Raw genomic sequence first — 22,321 nt, forward strand, 5'->3', positions numbered from 1 at the left:
TCTTTTCAGTTCTTGATGTAGACCTACTCTATTTATTTCAGTATCACAGACATGGCAGAACAACTTATATACTATATATCCTATATCTAGTACTTTCACTCTACTACTGTACCTTGTAAACATAGAATGGGAATTTTTTTGTTTATCTATTATTTTGCTATTTCTTGACTTCTTCCCATCCAACTCCTAACATTCAGTGACACTGTTCTTAAACACATCTCCTGCCTGTCTTCCATCCTTCGAAGAAGTAGGAAAAATTACATTTTAATGCTACTCCTTTAGCAGACAGAGATTATAATAATCACTTCAACTGGCAATTTATTTTTCCAAGTGTGATAACAGAACACAAATCATATATCCTTGCTTTCCAGGATAGTCAAAGATAGATAGATAGATAGATAGATAGATAGATAGATAGATAGATAGATAGATAGATAGATAGATAGATAGATAGATAGATAGATAGATAGATAGATAGATAGATAGATAGATAGATACTTTATTAATCCCAAGGGGAAATTCACAAAGTGCATTGATTTTGTACAATCAGGAGTTTTGTGCCTTTAATAATAGATTGAAAGAATGGTATCCTGATTTGAAATAGAAGGCCTAGTGATGTGAAAAGTGATTTTAATCCTGCAAAATTAATACAGGCCTGTGAGGTCATTTGAACTACACATCTGTTGAGACTCCTTACTAATTCATACCGGGGTTAGTAACATTGATAAAGACCCCTGGCCTGACATTGATAAAAATGGCCAGGCAAATCATCCATCATTGTGACCTTGTTTCTTTTAGCTGTGTTAATACTTTATTGCTGACTGTTTAAGTTATGTATAACAGACAATGAGATGTCCCTTATTGTCAGAGATGAACTGGCACTGTCTTTTCAGCAAGGATAAGGACTGCACACTCCTACTTGTGTCACTTGTCATCTGTCTCTTAAAAAATATGAATTCTTTGTTTTCTTTTTCATCATCAAAGAGACAGCAGCAGAGAGCAGCACAGCTATTTATTACTGCTGATATGTAATAGAATATTTGGTTTCTTACTGGCAAAATAGGAATTGAATCATAATGTGGAATGCAGAGTATTAGAATAATTTAATTAAATAGTGCACAACATTAACATCTTGTTAAGATATTGTAATATCACTCGCACATCTATTTTTGTAGTCCACTTTGCCCAGTAGGGAGCTGTAACAACAGGCTCAAACCAGAAATTGATTCTTGTTAGGACACTAGTACAACACACATGCAGAAAATCAGCCTTTCTTTGTTACCTTTTCATGTCATAAAAATGACAGTCAACTCTGACATTATGGCATGTTATCTGTTACCCAATGCTAGAAATTGTCCCTAAACACACTTAAAAGTAATGGTTCTTTAATGGCTCTTTACTGGGTTGTGTGGTTCCTGGTAGAGCCATCACTTGACTAAAAATATTTCATTCTGGTAAGGGGTCATTGAATATGAAATTAGCTCTTTGGGCTTTTAAAATAGTCCTAATATGGATGAAACAGAAATTTTTAATGTCTGGTAGGCTAGCAGGACAAAACAGGTAAAGAAACATGAACTGAGCCTGCGTTATTGCTTGCAGCAAGAGTCCTTTTAAAATCACAAACTCATTGGTATTTCACAAATCTGTGACTGATGGTGATTTATAGAACCTGTTATGGATCTAAATAAAAAGTCCTTTCTGGAACCTTCATGTGAATGATTCCCATAGCAAGGGTCTCCAACTCCATTCCTGGAGTGCTACTGTATCTGCAGGTTTTCATTTGAACCTTTTCTTAATTAGTGACCAGCTTTTGCTGCCAATTAACTCTTTTACCTTAATAATAAATAATAATAATTCATTACATTTATATAGCGCTTTTCTCAGTACTCAAAGCGCTATCCACACAGGGAGGAACCGGGAAGCGAACCCACAATCTTCCACAGTCTCCTTACTGCAAAGCAGCAGCACTACCACTGCGCCACCTGTGAGGACAACCTTAACTTTAGCTAACTATTTAAATACTCTGACCACTTAATTAATATTATTATTTTTTTTAATTAGCAGCCAAATATTAATGAAATAAAAAACAAGCCAACACATGACCAGCAACCTGTGTCCATCACATTATATTTGAAAATAAAGAAAGGTGAAAGTATCAGTAAAGTTAATCTGCTCAGGTCCACAAAACATTTTGATGGTGTTGTTACAAATAAGTAAATCAATAGTTTTGAAAATGTCTGCTCTGGCAGAATGAGAGCACCAACAAGCAATGGAACGCAATGAAGGATTTAACTGTTTCATGGCGGATGTCGGCTTTTGTCTAGGGGTAGAGGACGGTAATCATCTGTAAACTGTGACAAAACTGTTACATTTTAGTTTGATTTTCTTTGCTAGAAGGAAAGTTAGCTTCATTAATATGACCTCGATTTCCTGTGCGTGCATGAGTAGCAAAAAGCAAACGACCTCTAAAATTGCTTCGACATCTGGCGAGAGACCAAAGTGAATGTGCAAAGCAAAATACTCCATGTATGATGTTTTGTCTATTATCGCTGAATCGGACTCTGACTTAATGGACTTCGATTTAGGTGCAAATGGAGATGGAGATCGAAAATGAAAGTGAGGTACCACCTTCAGCTGATCGGTCACCAGCTGATCATGATGCTGAACGTGTTCATGAAATTGATGTGCCTACAGCAGTGTTCACGTGGGATGACCGGCACTTACATTGACAAGAGGTACAAACCAGATTGTGTCGTACTGTGACTGCCTAATGAAGACAGCCAGGCAGCTGGCCTGCCACACATTCCTGCGGGCCATTAAGCCACCTGTGCACAGCCACTGCTGCCAGAGACGCTGAACAAGCGCCGATAGCAGCCACAACATGCAGCAACAGACAAGTTATGTTGATTTCTGTGTAAAATCATTTTCAGAAAAATTCGTTTTTTGGAAAAAATATTTAGCCCTCAAAGAGTTAATTACAGTAACAACAAGAATTGTCTTCTACATAAAAAACTGTTTGGAGTCTGACGCCCTGACTTAGCTGGTCATCTGTTGGTTTACTTCAAATCTTGTTTCTGTTTAGGTGAAAAAGAAAAAAAATGCAGGAAATTAAGGAAAAAAATTAAGCAAATCTGAGGACTGAATGTTAAAAAAACAAGTTTACTTATTTAAAAAAGAGTTAAAATAAAAACCTGCACCCACTGTAGCACTCCAGGACCGGAGTCAGAAACCCTGCCCTATGGCATCACTCTGTAAAGAACTGCTTTAAGACTGTAGGTTATACTTACTCCCTCTCATATGCTACAAATGTTCCCAATGTGTTAAAAATATTCCTTTTTTAGATTACCAAGAAGTCCCTAAATCTAGCCACTGTTCTATCTACCTACTCTAACAATATTGATACGGGACAAAATTAACAAGTTTGCCCTTATCAAAGCTTAGGGGAACAAAGCATTTTCCACTTAATTTAAAGAAAACATGAATCCTTTTTTACATCAGCCCAATATAACATTTTCAAGGAACATATAAAGTGATATCATGCATGGGCACCTGAGGTTTACTTTCAAGGCTCAGAGAAGGTATGTAATACACTGCTGGGGCAACACCGGGTGCAACATTATCAATACACTCTGTTTTCTCCTCTGTTGCTCTGAGAAACCGCTCAGTGAGGGCACCTGAGCCACAAACCAATGCCAGTTACTCCATGCCTCTTCCGGGCAGGGCTCCTGGAAGATGGTATCTCAGTCTGACGAACACAGTCCCACATGATAGAACTTTCTGACCTGGATCTGCTCAAGAGAGACGATTTATCTGAGAAGACAACTGCTATGCTTTATTTCTGTTGACCCACTGCACAATCTTTTTTGTTACATTTTTTTTGGACTTGGGCAGTAAACGGGGTTGCATGCTTGGGGTTCTCCTCTCCATCATTTGTACCTTACAATATATGTTAATTGACAAAAACTGACTATGGCATTGCCAACAGAAGTCCACTTAGCCTCAAAACACATTAGGGGTGTGCATCTGGTATTGTGCAGGATGCAAAACTCTTTCACTTTAATATGGGATAGAATGAGCAGTCAGAAATGAGATGACGGTACAAATGTACGGTGACCAGGTGGCCTGTTGTGTTCACTAAAACTTAAGTAAAAAATGTTTTTGACTAACTGAACAAAAACCATACATTACAAAAGTTGTTTATGAATTAAAATATCAATGGTGTTTTGCATGATGTCATTATTGAAAAATCCATCTGGCAGATTTGCAAAGATCAATCAAAACTGGCTACAGTAAGAAAGTAAAATAACAAATAGGAAAATACAATAACAAAAAAGACAGAGAAGTCACACACTTGTATAAGGCTTTCGATTTAGATGGACAGGAGCTGTACTATCTGAGCCGTGACAAATGTGACATTTTCACATACAGTGGACAAAAAAAATCAGGTATCTTTGGCTTGTTGTGATATTTTTGACAAATCAAACTGTGTTTTCCACAGAAGCAAGATGTGACCCCTGCTAACTTTAAGGAGGACATAATAGCAAATTGTGTGTTAGAGATTTGTTTATATAATTTTCTATGTAGAAAAGAGCTTTTTGCAGTTTGCTCAATAATTGGCTGACACAGTTGTGAAATGCATCACATTCAATATATCCAACACATATTTTCTTCATCAATCAAAAGTGTCCAGGGATGTGGAAGAAAACCACAGCTTTTTCAAGTGACTACAATGACAGAAATAAAAAAATAGGATTTTATAAATATGCATTATCAACACCTGGACAAAGAGCTTATTGAAAACCTTTTTCCTGTTGTATACAATAAACCACACTAATATATTCCATCTTGTTCCAAGAGGATTACTTGCTACTCCCTTACAAGAGTGCTTCTAAAACTGGGATAAATATTTGCAGTTTGCTGCTCCAAAACCTGCTCAATGAGTGTTTAGTATCACTTGGGAGGATTTTTTGATAATTTACCAGGAGCAGAAAAGTAATCCAAGCTGAGTGGAAAAATAAAATCCAGCTAGGGTAAAAGCCAACGCTCGATTAGGAAAAAAATCAGAATGTAATCGGTTGTTCATCCAATGGCGAATGCATGAATCTAGCAGCCAACCAGCTGAACTCCATAGCAAGAGTGTCATTTTTGAATTTGCTGAGAACACAAAGAGAAAATGATGAACACTACTCTAAACGTAATCTGTTCTCTGTTAAGTGCAGGTTTATACATTGTGTGCTCTGCAATATATACTTCTTTGGTTTTCCTGCTGAGAGTACTGATTGCTTTATCTGCCAAAAATCTGTAGTAAACCTAGTATTTGTGAGAAAAGCATATGCTTTGGAGGACCACATCATGAACCAAACAGCAATTAAGCACACCAAAAAGTGTTTTTTTAAGAGAATGCAGCCCTTTCTGATTTGACTCAATCCTTTCCAGTCCACAATATAGTTAGCCAAATCAGAAACACCAATTCGGCCACAGGATGAGTGGGTCACAATGAGGTGGGGGGTTAAGAAGTCAAATTTTAGTGAATCAGCACCCAGGTCACTAGTTCATATCCAGATCCAGTATTTGACACTTAGCAGCACATCTGTCGAGGCTGAGAAAAGGAAAGCACTCAAAGACAGGTAATATCACATGCTTCAAGTTAGAGACTTAGTGCAAATAAAAGTACAGCATTTGTAATATTTGAGATATTTTTTGGGATTGGATTTTTCAAGAGGCCTGGATTTTTTAAGAGAAATGGTTACTGCATCTTAACTAGAGGAGATCTTTTATATTACAATCCAAAATATGGCAAATATGACTTGCTGACTAATCAGACCATCCAGGCCGCAGCCTCATGATTTTAAATGGCAGGATGATTTTTGTCTCACCCGTTATGGCTCTGTACATGCAGCCCAGAATTCCTGTTATGAGGCAACTAATAATTTAGTCATAAAACAAAATTAAAATCAATTAATAATGGGAGGATTAATAGCATAATTAGATCTAGGTTTAAAATCATATCTACCACCACTGATTCCTGTACTAGTAACTTTCAAATTAAATAAACGTCTAATACCCCATCAAAAACACCTTTGAAGTTTAAAATACTGTTTGTTAAACATTTGCTGCTTTGAAAAAAAATGTTATACTAAGTACATAGTCTGATTTATGTCTTCATACTGAATCCTGTCTTAATAAAACTGAAACTATGTCTTTAGCTGAGGCAGCACCAAATGGTTTCACATTCCTTCATGAACCAAGAGATACTGGTCTTGAGATAATTCTGTGTGATGAACTACATACTGTTTCTAAAATTTAGCCAAATTTGCATACTTTGAGGTATTAGATATTAGAACAAATTCCAGCACAACTGCAGTACTAGCCTACAGACTACCAGGGCCATATTCATTCAGTCTGCATTAGGCAAGCTTTTATTAGATTTAACTATAAATTATGATCATGTAATGTTGGTGGAAAGTTTAATATCCTCATAGAGGTAAAAACTGACACTTTTTAAAAATGTTTCCAAACTTAAAATATTATTCCACTAAATGAAACAATCTCTGATTACTGCTTAATGAGGTTTGATTTTCTTTTGGTCTTACCAATACAATCACAGATTAAAACAAAAAAAAATTTGTAGATATTTTAAGAAACTCAGTCATAATTATGGAAAAAAATCTAGTTAAGCCAATATCTAATTATAATATATGAGCTCATTATCTTTTGCTTTTGGCTTGAATAGAAAGAAAAGTACATGCTAATAACCTTTTGAATGTGTGTTAAAAAGTTATAAAGTACATGTTGATAATGCTCTTTTAGTGACAGTGTTTTTAAATGGCTAATTTGTTATAAGCCTAAGGTTGTGGAGGGACCCATTAGTACACTTCTATTCCGGGCCCTCACGTGTGTAAATATCAAATTATAAACATCTGCAAAAACAATTCTTTCATTACCGGAGACCCACCTAGTATACTGTATGATATTTATTTGTTTATATTTTTAAGGAGGACTATTGATACTCTATCAATATGTTGTTCCTGTACATCTGTACGATTTTAGTGCAATTCAAATCACTTATAAACAGAACATTTTGAGAATAAAAATATAAAGAATGTGTGACGGATGGCCGGGGCCCATTCCTGGACGGGACGCCCCTTCACCACATCTGCCAGGGGGACAAGGGTGGGAAGCTCAGTATCTCCCCCTGGACGCTATATGGCAGCCTCCCTGGATTGCAGTGGTGCCTCGGACTCCCCCAGGGTTTCATGGGGGTTGGAGTTCTGTGCAGCTCTGTGGGGTTCCGCAGGTGCCGCCAGGGGGTGCTGCAACAGGAGCGGCTGGCCCCTTTTGGGCATTGGTTTGTCGATAATCAACCACCTGGAGCACTTCTGGGTACCCAATAAAAGGGAGCCAGTGACCACCACTCAGCAGCCAGAGTCGGGAGGAGGAGGACAAGGTTGCTTGGAAGGAGTGGTGGTGCCAAGGAGGAAGGGAAAGTGCAGTGTATTAGTGGTGTGCTTGTGCTTGGGACTGTGTTGTGTCTGTTGGTACGAGGAAGGCGTAGCCCACAGACGAAGAAAATAAAAGTATTTCTTTTATTTTACACGTGCCTCCCGTGTCCAATCTGTGTCGGGTCGGGCGCTATACAGCGTCCAGTCTTACAAATGAAAAGTTCACATTTAAAAAATGTTTTTTGGAATACTAATGTCTGACATATTGTCACTAACGTAAAACAAATTGGAATTCTCACACATTTAAATTCATTTCTAAAATGAGCATTTTTTAGAGAAAAATAACAAAAAATACCAACATTCAATATGTTGTCAACTTGTTATAGCCCAAAATCACACAAGGAGTGTCGCAATAGGCTTTAACAGGCCCTGCCTTTTGACAGCCCCCCAGCCTCGATTCGCTAAGAAGACAAGGAAAAACTCCTCAAAAAAACTCTTTTAGGGGAAAAAAAAAGTGGTCGGCAGCTCAATTCTCCTTACAAAACTAATCTACAGACACACCGCAAGAGCTCCCTGGATTAAGTGACAGTTTTGTGTCTGCCATGTATTTTCAAATATAGGACAAGTCCTTCCTTCCCTTCTGCAAAGTTCACATTTTAGCATTTTAATTATAAACAACATTTTTATACATCCAATTATTTTATTTGATTACCTTTCCAACATACAGTGGTTCCGTTCCAGTATATTCTTCAACCACAAAAAACTGGTTCCAGACCCACCCTCGCTTGACACGTTCATGAAGAACTGAACTGCCTTCATCTGGCAAAGCAATCTGTGTCATGGTGGCAACGTGTTGTCCAAAAAACTCCAGAAGAACTGCCATTGGCAGAGCCAGGACAATCCAAAGTCTTTTGCTTGATACCATCTTGAAGTACCTCCCTTAATCTCATTAAGGATGGAACAAAGTTTAGGGGGATGCTTGAGTTCTTATATTGATAAATATTCCACAGCAAATGTCTTCTAAATCTAAGAATTACAATCGACCAAATTATACTTTACTTTCCAGTGTGTGGGTAAATGATTCTACCTGTTTAACCTCCCTGCAGTTCAAGTGTGTTCAGAAGTGCAGCAGATGAAAAGGCAATTTTCCATTTATAGTTATTTATAAATACTTGCAAGCTTGTTTTTTTCACTTCCCACACAAATCTTCAATCACACCTTATTCTTTATGTATAAAGCATCATTGTCCCACATACCCCATGTGATTGTCAAGGGAATGTTTGTGACTGGTTAAATAAAAAGCTTAAACCATCAAAGAAAAACACATTTATGTTGATACTGGAGAATGCAAGGGAATAAAGCAAATCCATAGAGAAGATGTGAAAGTCCTTGGGGGTTGGAAGTTATGTTTTGAAGTCAGAATACACATATCCTTATAGGTTGTCATGGGGCAAACAAAAAAACACATAGAAATAGCAATTGTTTTTCCACACAAAATTGATTTTTAAGGTAACTTCATCAGTCTTCAGATTATTGATTCTTCTCCCAATGAATAAATCACATGGGATCCAATCTAAGGAAATTCAAGGGAAACATTGCAAAGCTATTTCTACATATACGTGTAGAGTTGGCATTAACTCTAAAATGTCCTCCTTGCATTTTCACATTTTTCAGTTGTCTTCAAAGGGTCCATCAGTTTGGCAGAGCCACAGTTCAATGGTAAAGAAAATGAAATGAACCTGGACTGCATCTCAAAAGAACAAGCAAAGAGCTGATCTGATGTTAGAAATGAGTTTGAAATCCATCTGAAGTGGTTTTAAGTGATACAAGAAGCATATTGTAGCATGAAATCTGCATGGAGGAGACCAGAAAGTGAACCTGTTTTCAATTATAATTCTAATCATCCTCCTGTCTTTTCCAAGTCTAGGAAACATGTATTACCATTCTGAAAGGGATTGAAGTCAATTTCTGCAGTTATTCTTGTTGATAATCATGAAGTATCTACATTTATATCACTTAAGACATTTGACTTGACTTGATGATACACCTCAGCAAATGTTCACAAGCTGCAGTTGTCAGTTGACCTGGAAAGAAAATACAGAGAGAAAATTAAATGTGATTTCTGCAGAGGACATAAATCAGATTAATTTAAAATAAAATATACAAATTATGTTTATACCTTCTTTAATAAATCATTAATAATTTAGTAGCTATAAATATTACAAATTGCAATAACATATTGTCAAAACAATTATTATTTCTTATTATTCTGTTTTTGCTCATGTAATAATACAAGAAAATATAATGTCAGACTGTCATCCTTGTATTCTCTCCATTCAGAAATGAAATTCAACCAAAAACATATACTAAAGAATAGCAGTTGAAGTTTCAGTTGCAAAAGTAAAATCTATCCAAGATGAATGAAAAATAAAAAAGGACATTTGCATCTTTTAAAATTCCCCTTTTAACAACATTATTATGCAGAATCTCACAAATGCTTTTCAACTTGTTAGCCTGCCCTAATCACAGCTCTTAAGTGACCAGACTTTCTGTTGGTGAACACTTTTGCATGCACTTTAAGAACTTACTGATGGAACATTTCCATTAACAGATGTAAGACTAGGCTTTTGAAATGTGGGAGTAGATTGTATCCCCTATAAATACACTTACTGAACAAATTATTAGGTGTACACTTGCTTATGCATGCAATTATCTATCGGCCAATCATGTAGCAGCAGTGCAATGCACAAAATCGTGCAGATGCAGGTCGAGAGCTTCAGTTATTGGTTTACATTGAACACCAGTATGGGGAAAAATGTGATCTCTGATTTCAACTGTGGCAGGAATTCTGGAGCAAGACAGGCTGGTTTGAAACATTTCTGTAACTCGTGATCTTCTGGGATTTTCCTGCATAACAGTCTCTAGAGTTTACTGAGAATGGTGTAAAAAACAAAAAGCATCCAGCGAGCAGCAGTTCTGTACAAAGATGAGAATGGCCAGCTTGGTGTGAGCTGACAGAAAGGCCATGGAAACTCAAATAAACACTCTGTACAACTGTGGTCAGCAAAAAGGCATCTCAGAATGCACAACACGTCGAATCCTGAGGCAGACAGAATACAAAAGCAGAAGAACATGTCGGGTTCCATTCCTGTCAGCCCAGTGCAGAAAGCTGAGGCTGCAGTGAGCACAGGCTCACCAAAACTGGACAGATGAATATTGGAAAAATGTACCATGGTCTGATTAGTCTCAATTTCTTAGGTAGTTCCAGAATCTGGTGCCAACAGCAAAAATCCATGCAACCCAACCCGTCTTGGGTCAAGAGTCCAGGCTGGTGGTGGTGGTTTAATGCTGTGAAGAATGTTTTCTTAGCACTCTGGGCTTGTTAATACCAATCAGTCATTACTTGAATGTCACCACCTATTTGAATATTGCTTCTGACTGTGTCCATTCCTTTATGGTCACCACTTACCATTCTTGTAATGGCTACTTCCAGCATGAATGCAGCATGTCACAAAGTAAAGGTCATCTCAGTTCATGACAATGAGTTGAGAGTTGTTTAATGACCCTCTCATAACTGGCTGTAAATCCTACTGAACACCTTTGAGATGTGGTGGAACGGGAGATTCCCAGCATGATTGTGCAGTTGACAAATCTCCAGAAATTGTGTGATGCAGTCATGTCTTGGACCAGACTGTCAAAGGAAAATTTGCAACATCATGTGGAATCCATTGTTATGAAGAACTGAGGCTGTTTAGAGCTCAAAAGGATGGCCTACCCAGTAGTAGTGTAGTGGTTTAAAGATTTTGTTCAGCTAGTGTAAATTGTCAAAACTTATTTCAATTATTACTATATTTTTGCTTATCTAATTTTACAAGAAAACATATTGTCATCCTTATATTCTCACCATACAGAAATGAAATTCAACTAAAACATATACCAAAAAGTAGCTGTTGAAGCTTCACTTACAGAAGCAAAATCTATCAAAGATGAATGAAAAACAGAAAAAAAAGTCTTCTTGTAAATTTTCCCTTTTAACAACATTATCATCTAAAATCTAACAAATGCTTATCAACTTGTTAGCCTATCATAATGACAGCTCTGAAGTGACCTGACTTTCCGTCAATGAATGCTTTGACATGCACTTTAAAGAATGTACTGCTGGTATATTTCTATTTATAGATGTAAGGTTAGGCTTGTGAAATGTGGGACTCAATTCTATCTTTTACAAAGATGTATACCAGTGTGTTTTCCAAAATTCACCAAATTAACTAATGTGATAATAGTCTACAGTTTCTGCACAAAATAAAGAACATGTCTTGGTACGTTTATTTAGTTAATTTATTGGAAGAATGCAAAAAATGTTGAACATCCTAATTCAACGTACTCACGCAGTTGATAACAGAGAAATCATGATGCAGCACTTCAGTATGGCACATATACCATAGTAAAGAATTATAATGGAACTATGCATGAAAATGTTTTCCTATATCACATACATAAGAAACTAATTATCAGAATTGCTTGTTAAAATTTGAAATGTTCATCTCCTGAAACTCCAAATTGGACCGAGTAGGTTTGAGAATGTTATGTTATTTTAAAGTATTTGATTGCTTCTGGTGAGTATTCTTACAAGTCAGACCACAGCAAATCTATAAAATGAGCCCTTAGCAGTGACAGCAGTTATCTTCTTTAGTGTAAACTGGTGAAGTTAGTGCTGTCATGTTCCTAATTGGTTCATTTTTTTCACCCACCAAGCTAGACTCCGTTCAGTTTTACTCCTCACCATATGTACTCCCCTTCTGCTGAGAGCTCTAAAACTGAGAAATCACCCACACATTTAAAAGCTGCAATCAGCTTTAACATTAAACCCTTAAAGTCCCTGTCACATTACACAACGTTTCCAGTGATTTTTCAGTTGCAGACTTCATTTACGTAATCTTAGAGAGTCAGAGACAGTCACAATGCATTCCCGTGACTCTCAGTTATGTAGTTGGACAAACCAACGACTCAGTCCAACTGGTCTGCAATCCACCCTAGCAAACTCAAACATTTAGTAAATGACTGCTGAATGAAACAACTTTAAATCATAAAACACATAGAATACTGGCAACTGGTGCTCTCTACTGTAATAATACAGAGACCCACAGTGATGTCTGTGAAACCACTACCCCACCTGACCCCAATACTGTAGATGGTTTCTGCTTTCCATGGATTTCATTAGTCAACAATCCATCCAGCTTATTAACATGTAATTTAACATCTGTTAGTGAAACCACAATAAACCATGCAATATAAAGAAGTTGCATCCATGGTTCCAACCTGGAAAGTAGTTATGGCAATTACGGAAACCAATTATACAAAACATGAACAAATTCTGAAATTATTAGAGCAGAGGAACTGATGAAGATGTAGTGTAGATGCCAGATGGGGCATGTGCATCTCAGTCAGCAATGAGAAAAGCATCGACACTTTAAAAATATATAAATATTTGCTTTTTTACTGTAACCTGTGTAGACCAATGGGACAGGTACACAGACAGGCAGAGACACAAGCGCAGCACACAGCACACTTTATTTCTGCAAGGAAGAGCTTTTTCTCGCTTCCCACAGCAGCATAATACAAACAAGCAAAAACACCAAAACACAGTCCTTTTCTTCTCTCTTTCTCCACCTCCACTCCACTCCACTCCTCTCCCGGGAAGCTTCGTTCACCTCCTCCTCCTGACTCTGGCTTCCTGAATGGAGTGAAGCGGCCCCTTTTATGTTGCTCCTGGGAGTGCTCCAGGTGGCTCATTAATGTTACCTTGAATCACTCCCAGGTGTGATGGAAGTTCAAGGTAAGGCTCTGCAGCTCCCCCTGGCAGCCCCTATGGAACCCAACAGGGCTGTACCAAATTCCAACTCCCAGCGTGTCTTGCGGGAATCCGTGGTGCCACAGCCACCCAGGAGGGCTGCCCTCTATCATCCCATGAGAGGTAGTGTCTTGCAGATGCTCTCTCCCCAGGTCCTTCCATCCAGCTGGTGTCCCGGCCGGGTAATGGCCATGCCCGCCCGTCACACCTGTTATACACTTATACCTGGACAATGCCAGGTACTTTGGATAGTTTTTAATTACATGCCATAATATAACAATATCACATCCACTTAATCCAATTCAAGGTCGTGGGAAGCGAAAACTATCCTGGCATCACTGAGCACAAGTTAAGAAACAGCACTGGACAGAATGTCAGTCCACCCCAAGACTCACTAACTGACCCACCCACTCTGGGCTAGTTTGCAATTGCCAGTCAACCTAACCAGCACACCTTGGGGTATTTGGGAGGAAAATCCATGCCAACATGAAGAGAATGTGCCAACTCTGACTAGACAATGACTGGGAATGGGATTCAAACTCAGGATTATGGATACATGAGGCAGCAGCTCTTCTCACTTATTTTTATTGCGGCTGTTAATTTAGTAGAGTCATTTACCTAAAGATCAAGTCCAGTTCTTCTGTCACTGGACCACACTGCTTGTATTTTTAAATGAACATTAATTGTGACTTTTAAAAACATAACTCAGCACTACCATCTTAGATAATATCAAAAGCCAAATGAAATGGGCTCATGAAGTTTACCCTATATTGTAATCCAGAAGTCTCTTAAACCTGTAGCAAAATTGCCCCAGGGAGGGTACAATGGTAACTCTGTTGTCTCCCAACAAGAAGACTAGGCTTTATATCCCAAGTGTTTCTTGTGTGGAGTTTTCATGTTCTCCCCATGTTTGTGTGTTTTTTCCTCAAGAGCTCAGCTTTCCTTCCACAGCCCAAACACATGCACAGTTAGGTGGATTGGTAATGTTAACTAGGCCCCTGATGTATATGTGTGTGTGTGTGTTCACCCCGTGATGGGATGGCACCCTGTCCAGGCATTGTTCCTGCCTTGTGTCTGATGCTTGCTGGGATAGTCTTCACCTTGACACTGCCCTGCTCTTTCCATGTAGTGTTTGATATCACAGAAATCAAATACAAAAGTCACAATTGTGACTAATGTTGAACTCTTCTTAATCAACCATACCCAACATGAGAAACATACAAGAAGAATAAAAATCCTGGCTATATAGTGATTTTTCTTATATTCTCCAATGTTATTCCCTACACTTTATGAGGAATGGAGGCAAAAAAAAAATAAACACTCTTTCTCAATTTCAGGTTTAAAGTATCAAGCAAACGAGGTTAAGCAGCTTGCTCAAGGTCATGCAGAAAGTCAGTGACTGATCCAGGATTTGAAGGAGCAATCTCCTGGATTTAAGTTATTTTCTTTAATCACTGAACCACATAGAAACCCAATAATAACCCGGCTCTCCAGAACATGCAATCACATCAAAAACAGAAATACAAATGCACTGTATATATGACAAGGATATGCAGTATAGCAACAGATCCCAAATTATTTAATACTGCCATTCTTCACAAATTCCCAAATACATAAGTTCGGATGTGTTTAAGTCTTGTCACAAGTACAGCAGGCTTAATCATCATATGCAGTAATTGTAAAGGGACAATTCATGCAATATTGTGATCCAACAGTAGCTGAAAATGATTTGACATAAGAACTAAGTATTGCTCTTTGAGTGCTGCATTGTTTAACTACAACTCTTGCCAATTTTGTTCTTCTGTTAAGGAAGAATAATCCATGATTGTTCCTTTTGCAGTCTTTGATTCCTTCAAACTACAGCACATACTAACAATATAATGCTGCTCTAGTAAATAATCAAAGAGTCCAAAGGAATGACAATATGTATTTTAGGTGAAAATTACCAAACTGGCATCCATTATTTTCTTTAACTACTCTTCCATTGTACTGTATGGTTGCAGTGAGCCAGAGCCTGCATCAGCATCAGTGGGTACAAGACAGGAGCCGATGCCAGGGTCCATGCCAAGCTATAATTGCATACTCCAATATTCTTTTACTTTGAGCCAGTGCCAGGGTCTATGCCAGGGTATATTTGTATACTCCAATATTCTTTTACTTTTGCTGATAATCTTAACAACATTCAAACTCCACAAAAAGAAATTGTGATCTCTGGAAGAAAATGCAAAATGTACAAAAAAGGCCTGACAACCAGTAACCAAACTGGAGTTCAAGCGTGTTGAGATTTTTGCACCATCATTACTTACCTCAATATACAGTACAATGCATTCTGAAAGAAATTCAGGCCCCATCACTTTTTCTTATTTTATATTGCAGCCTTATGCTAAAATGATTTATAGTAATTTTTTTTCTTATCAAGCAATACTCAATAACCCAGAATGACAAAGTGAAAAAAGACAGTTAACTTCAAAGTACCTTCTCTTCCTGGATTGAATCATCTTAAAACAAATATTTAGCTCAAGATGGGCACGATGAATTTAACACTTAATTAGGCTGTTAACATCAATGCATCTCCTCTTTCTGAAGTGGAACTCACTTTTAAAACATCTGTGCAAATGAAGTAAAAGACCAGGATGATGCCTCAGGCTGCATTGATTACTTTATAACCTGCGAAAACTTAAAAGATCAAAGACCATAAGCAAAGTTATTTATCATATGGAGAGCCAGCCATTCAATTGTGTGTAACATCACATGTTCTGGAAACCCACGAAGAATTTTAAAATAAATATGCCTTGTCCGAGAGTGACGTCAGAAGAAGAAACAGCGATGACAAAAAGGCAATGTCAGACACGTGTGACCATTTCATCTTATTGGAGGACGTAATTCTTGTATTTTGCCAATTGCTTAATCAAAAAGCTGCCCTGGGAAATTAATCTTTGACATCTCTAATTTCTTTCAGTAAGCTTTTTAAGGTGATATATATCCAAATGTTACTATCTATCCTTTCTTTTATACTTTATCCTACTGATATTATTGTCTCTCTATTATATAAAAAAAATCCTGGGATGAGATGAGACTTTTAGCCTGGGATGAGATGTGACTTTTTCAGAGAGATGCTTTCAAGTCCTGCGAGGCGAGACTTTGTGCCAAGAGATTTAACCACACCCAGGGCCGGAAATAAATGACAAAGAGTAGATGACAAAGTAGAATGTTGTAAAGGGGTTCAAAAACGTTGGCGCAATACATATGCAGAGCAGGTTAGAGATAATGAAAGTACTAAAACTCGAAAGTCTGAAAAAAATGATAGTAAAGATTGCATTAGCGCAAACAAATGGAAATAACGGAACAACGAAAAGAGATTGGATATATTGTTCGGCTTTAAACTTTAAGTCAGAGACATGTAGATTATTTAATTTGTGTTGCCATCAGGGGAAAGTAATGTTTCTTCCCAATGAAGAGACGTATCCGCGAGAATTAAAAGATTTGGTGTTTGGTGAAAGTGAAATCCACACACATGAGCGGCAAAGACGCGAAGGATGGGGGGTTGGCAAGCGAAGTGAGCAGGGGGCAAAGTCCCCTAGTACTTTAATAAATACCACATTGGTTTTTACATTTCTATAAATTTGTTTTTATATCTAGATTGATTGAAGTAATATGGTAAATATTTAGAGCACCTGGAGCAGTAAGGAAGTGCCATATGATCCGAGCTGGGAGGTTTTATTGGGCTGAGGATGAGAGCTCTATCCACTAGTGAACAGTATGTTAAGCAAGACATTCATTGGTTAATAAATGGCCTATAGCCAAGGATGTTGAGCCTTTGTATATTTGAATATATTCTTGGGGACGAAAAGTAATATTTAGGTCTGAGATACATCTAAGACATCGTACATTGTTCATGTAGAAGATATGTCTCTTTAAGTGATAGAGAGTGGCACATCATTCATATGGTACTTATGTGGTTAAAGTATTAGAGAGTGGTGTATACATCATTTATATGGCACTTTTGTGGTTAGGGTCTCTGTATATCTACAAGAGTGTGTGTTAATTTTAAGGTGCAAGAGTAGACCAATCCAATAACAAACCAGGCGAGTTCACTTAACCCTGAAAAAGAGTAAGCAAGGGTAATTCAAGGGCAATACCATGATAATACAGCACACAACTTAAGACTGTGGTGACTGTTCACCTTTCAGCACAACAGTGACCCAAAGCATACAGCCAAGACAATACATGAGTGGCTTCAGGACAAGATTATGACCGTCCTTGATTGACCCAACCAAAGCTCAGGATCTGTCAGAAAGAATGAGGTAAAGTGCACAAGTTCAGATGTACAAAGCTTCTACAGACTTACTCAAAAAGAGTGAAAGCTGTAAATCGCTGTTAAAGGGGCTTCTAGAAAATACTGAATTAAGGGTTTGAATACATCTAAGAATGAGAGATTGATAATTGATGATTTTTAATAAATTTGTAAACCTATCTAAAAATGTTTTAAATTTGTTAGTCTTGGTTATTGAATGAAGACTGATAGGTAAAAATTACAAGTGATTCATTTTAAATTAAATTTACACAGTAAACTGAGTAGAACATGAAATTCTCTGAGTTCTTTTTTAATCTACTGTATATGTAGATTAACTTAATCATCTTTTCTAAATTCTATATTCGAGTGAGTGAGTGAGTGAGTGAGTGAGTGAGTGAGTGAGTGAGTGAGTGAGTGAGTGAGTGAGTGAGTGAGTGAGTGAGTGAGCAAGCCCTGTGGTGTTGGTTTTTGCCTTATGCCCGTTGCTTACGGGATAGGCTTTGGACCCTAAATAGTATTTAGCAGGTTGATAATGTTAAGTTGCGATGTTACTGGATTACGCTCACCCCACTTCTTGCTCTCTATTCATTTTTTAGGTGTACAGGGTACACATATAGTGGTTTATGATCTTACAATAATCATAATAATTCTTAATAGGGACCAGAAATTTTTTTCTCTATCCTTTAATAGCAAAAAGTACCGCTTCACATGGGAGCTTTAAAAACATCATGACATGAAAAGATGCAGAATTGATTCTTGGGATTCTGAATTCTTCCACTTACTCAATGCTCGTCCAGTAGTGTGAGTGGTTTTCTGGTGATTTATATAAAAATGGTGGCATCATTTCATGCTGCGACTCATTCAAAAATTCTCACATTTGCTATTATCCATCCATCCATCCATCATCCATCCATCCATCCATCCATCCATCCATCCATCCATCCATCCATCCATCCTCTTCCGCTTATCCGAGGTCGGTTCACGGGGGCAGCAGCTTGAGCACAGATACCCAGACTTCCCTCCCCCCGGCCACTTCTTCTAGCTCTTCCGGGAGAATCCCGAGGTGTTCCCAGGCCAGCCAGGAGACATAGTCCCTCCAGTGTGTCCTGGGTCTTCCCCAGGGCCTCCTCCCAGTTGGACGTGCCCGGAACACTTCACCAGGGAGGCGTCCAGGAGGCATCCTGATCAGATGCCCGAGCCACCTCATCTGACTCCTCTCGATGCGGAGGAGCAGCGGCTCTACTCTGAGCCCTTCCCGGATGACTGAGCTTCTCACCCTATCTTTAAGGGAAAGCCCAGACACCCTGCGGCATTTGCTATTAAATGTTATAAAATTGTGACTGTTCCCCTTTAAAGTGAATTCAGAAGGACTGCAAATTTTTTTTGTCATTGGTATTAGAAAGGCAGGCACCACATTAATGATGTTTTTTTCTTTAGTCACCATTATTAGCCTCTTTGCTTCTTATGCACATTTTACTCTTAATTATTTAAGAATTATTCTTTTGGGATGTTAGCTCTAGAGTCTTCTAGGATTTTCACAACATGCTGTTTTTGGAAATCTCTGTGTCACAGCAGTCATCCAGGTGCCTCCCTAAAGCTGATCTTTTGTGGGATAGCAGAGTTGTCACTGAAATGGCAACTCTATTCTTATCTGCTGTATGTAAAAACTCTGTATGCATAATTCATCTTAGAGTTTTAGTTATCTCCTTCACCACCATTAAGATATTGTGAACTGTCATTAACCATTTTAGCTATTCATTTTCACATAAAGTTAGTGTAATGGGTCTATGCTGTAAGTGGAAGGGCACTTGATATGGAAAAAATGGTTAAATGCCATGTCAGTGAGCCCTTTTAGAGATCACCCTTTTTGACCCTTATATACAGAGTAAGAAGGAAATCTTCATTTTACATCTGCTCTTTACCAGATATAGATGATAAAGCACTTACTTACTTTCATCAATAATTTTAAAACGAAAAGAACACAGATAATAAAATCAACAGAAACTAACACACCAATATGTAGTATGCACATGCAGGGTTCACATAAAAGATGTTATCCTTTTGTTCAGATTATTGCTGATAGATAGATAGATAGATAGATAGATAGATAGATAGATAGATAGATAGATAGATAGATAGATAGATAGATAGATAGATAGATAGATAGATAGATAGATAGATAGATAGATAGATACTTTATTAATCCCAATGGGAAATTCACATTCTTCAGCAGCAGCATACTGATACAATAAATAATATTAAATTAAAGAATGATAATAATACAGGTGAAAAAAACAGACAATAACTATGTATAATGTTAAATATTAACGTTTACCCCCCCTGGTGGAATTAAAGAGTCGCATAGTTTGGGGGAGGAACGATCTCCTCAATCTGTCTGTGGAGCAGGACAGTGACAGCAGTCTGTCGCTGAAGCTGCTCTTCTGTCTGGTTGCATATTATGATTGCATATTAACAAATCTATCTATATTTCATTTATGAAAATGTTGCCTATGCCACATAAACTTGCATGCGCCTTAGAAATGACATCTACTTCCAGCCAATGGCAGCTGTTCCGGGAACAGGGGGAATTTAAATGCCACAATCCCAACAGAGTGCTTGAACGTGAACTCAAAAACTCAGCAAAATCTGTCTTGGAAATTTATGGTGCTGATTTTCTGACTGTTTGATTCAGAGTCTGACATTGTATTTACTTTGTCTTTTGGGTGTGATATTTTACAAAATCTTGGAGTTTCTGACATCTGGGCAAATGAAAGTAATAAATAAAAAAAATTAAGGTAGACTTTTTTTTATAATTCATCTTTTCCCCATGGATCAATGGTAACATTTCTATTTATCAAAAGTCTGAAACAACTGAACCTAATGCTTCAAAATATAGACAGGTAATGTGTTGTTTGATACTAATATTCGCAATGATAAAATTGAGTCTTTTCTAGTTATAAACTATATATCTAAAATCAGCAATATTTACAGATTTCTCATTATAAATAAGGCACAAGATATTATATTTAACCTAACTAGTAAAAACTGAGTAATCCGTAGATGCTTTTTATCACAAAGGCCAAACTAGTGTTTATAGTTTTTATAAATTATATTAAGGTGTACAGATTATAATCTTCTCTGTATGGTTCAGGTTATAGGGTATGTGCTGCTAATGTTCTACAGCTTCAAAGCTTCAGCTATATGTTGTGAATGCCCTTAAGGGGGAAGGACAGGGAGAGACAGCTTATACAGGGCTTTATCTCCCCCAGGACGCTAAATGGCAGTGAGCCCAGGCTCAGATTCCCACATGGGTGCCTGCAAGGCATGCCAGGTATTGTAGTCCTGGGGTACAGCCCTGTTGTGTCCTGTGGGGGCTGCCAGGGGGAGCTGCAGGAATGGGAAGTCCCTTCGCCATGGTGTTTCTCTCTCACGGGGAAGTGCTGACAGACCCCATGTGTGGATGATTGGGAGCACTTCTGGGTCGGGTAAAATAAAAGGAACTGCCTACTTTGCATCAGTGAGCCAGAGTCGACAAAGACTTGTCGACAAAGCTTGCATGGAGGAGTGGAGGAGGCAGAGACCAAGAGAGAGACAGAGTGACAGAGAGAGAGAAGACAAAGTTTTATTGTGCTTATTGTGCTGACTGCATATACTTGTGGCTGTGGTGGTGGGAAATACTTGGTTCAAAGAGTTTCCCACGAATAAAAGACTCTTTGGTTTTTAACTTATATCCAAAGCCTTCTTGTGTTGGGTGTTTGGGGAGCTGGCACCCTCCCTGGTGTCTGCAATGTTCAATAACGGCAGAAAACATTAATGAAGCTTCAGCTTATCAAGAGATCCCAATCCTTATAATCTGAGTTTGTTGAACAACCTGGTCTCCATCGTCTTGGAATTCACACATTCTCCTCATGTTGGTGGAGTTTTCTCTATGCATTTCCAAATATGTGAGTTTGAATGGAAATTTTGTATGACTGAGTGTGAGAGTTTGTGTGATGTGCCCTGCAAAGAACTGGTGATCTATCCAGGTTACTGCTTTGTACCCAGTGTTGCAATTAATTTTGTCATTGACCATCTGTGGAAGTAGATGCCCTCCTGCCCTGCTAGTGGTTTGGGACTGACAGGGACCAAAGGTAGACAAAGAGTTCAATTCTTTATTGTCATGTGTACAAGTACAAGTACCATGTACAATGAAATGCTTGCTTGCATGTGTCCCCGCAGACATTGAACATAGACAAAAAAAACACACAATAAATAAATAAATAAATAAATAAATAAATAAATAAATAAAACCAGAATCCTAGAAATAAATAGAGACAGTGCCAGAAGTATACAGTATGTGCAGGTAGCAGTGGAGGTGACACAAGGTAGTCAATACCGATGGCAGATGTATAAAAGAAGCTATATTGTATTCAACACAATCACCTAAAATGACTCACAGGTCAAGATGCAATAGCTGGTTATAGTGAAAATTATAAGAAAAATGCAAATAAAGGAAAAAAATACCTCTGGTAAAATCAAATCAAAATGAAAAAGTAAATTTAAAATAAACCAGAGTTCACGGGTTTTATAGCTGCATTCAAAACTGGGCTTTGAAACAACCCACAATCAACAAAAGTAATGCTCCTCCATACTATAAGAATCAGGAGCCTTTTACTGGCTAACAGGAGTGTCTTCTGTTGCTATGATGTAGCCAACTGCTAAGCCACCCAGCTCTCATGTGACTGGTCCGCTTTG

At 37.9% G+C, this 22,321-nt stretch overlaps 1 protein-coding gene across 1 annotated transcript in view; it reads right to left on the minus strand.

Moving 5' to 3' along the window:
- LOC114659307 (cadherin-22-like) overlaps nt 1-9,380 on the minus strand; it is a 785,264-nt gene extending 775,884 nt beyond the window's left edge. Inside the window, exon 1 of the mRNA XM_051932845.1 lies at nt 8,155-9,380. Coding sequence (XP_051788805.1) covers nt 8,155-8,367 — 213 coding nt within the window. The 5' untranslated portion in view covers nt 8,368-9,380. The remainder of the gene's footprint in view (nt 1-8,154) is intronic.
- Nucleotides 9,381-22,321: the final 12,941 nt, after the last annotated feature.

Source organism: Erpetoichthys calabaricus, chromosome 10 (genome assembly GCF_900747795.2).
Source record: "Erpetoichthys calabaricus chromosome 10, fErpCal1.3, whole genome shotgun sequence".
Lineage (NCBI taxonomy): Eukaryota > Metazoa > Chordata > Cladistia > Polypteriformes > Polypteridae > Erpetoichthys > Erpetoichthys calabaricus.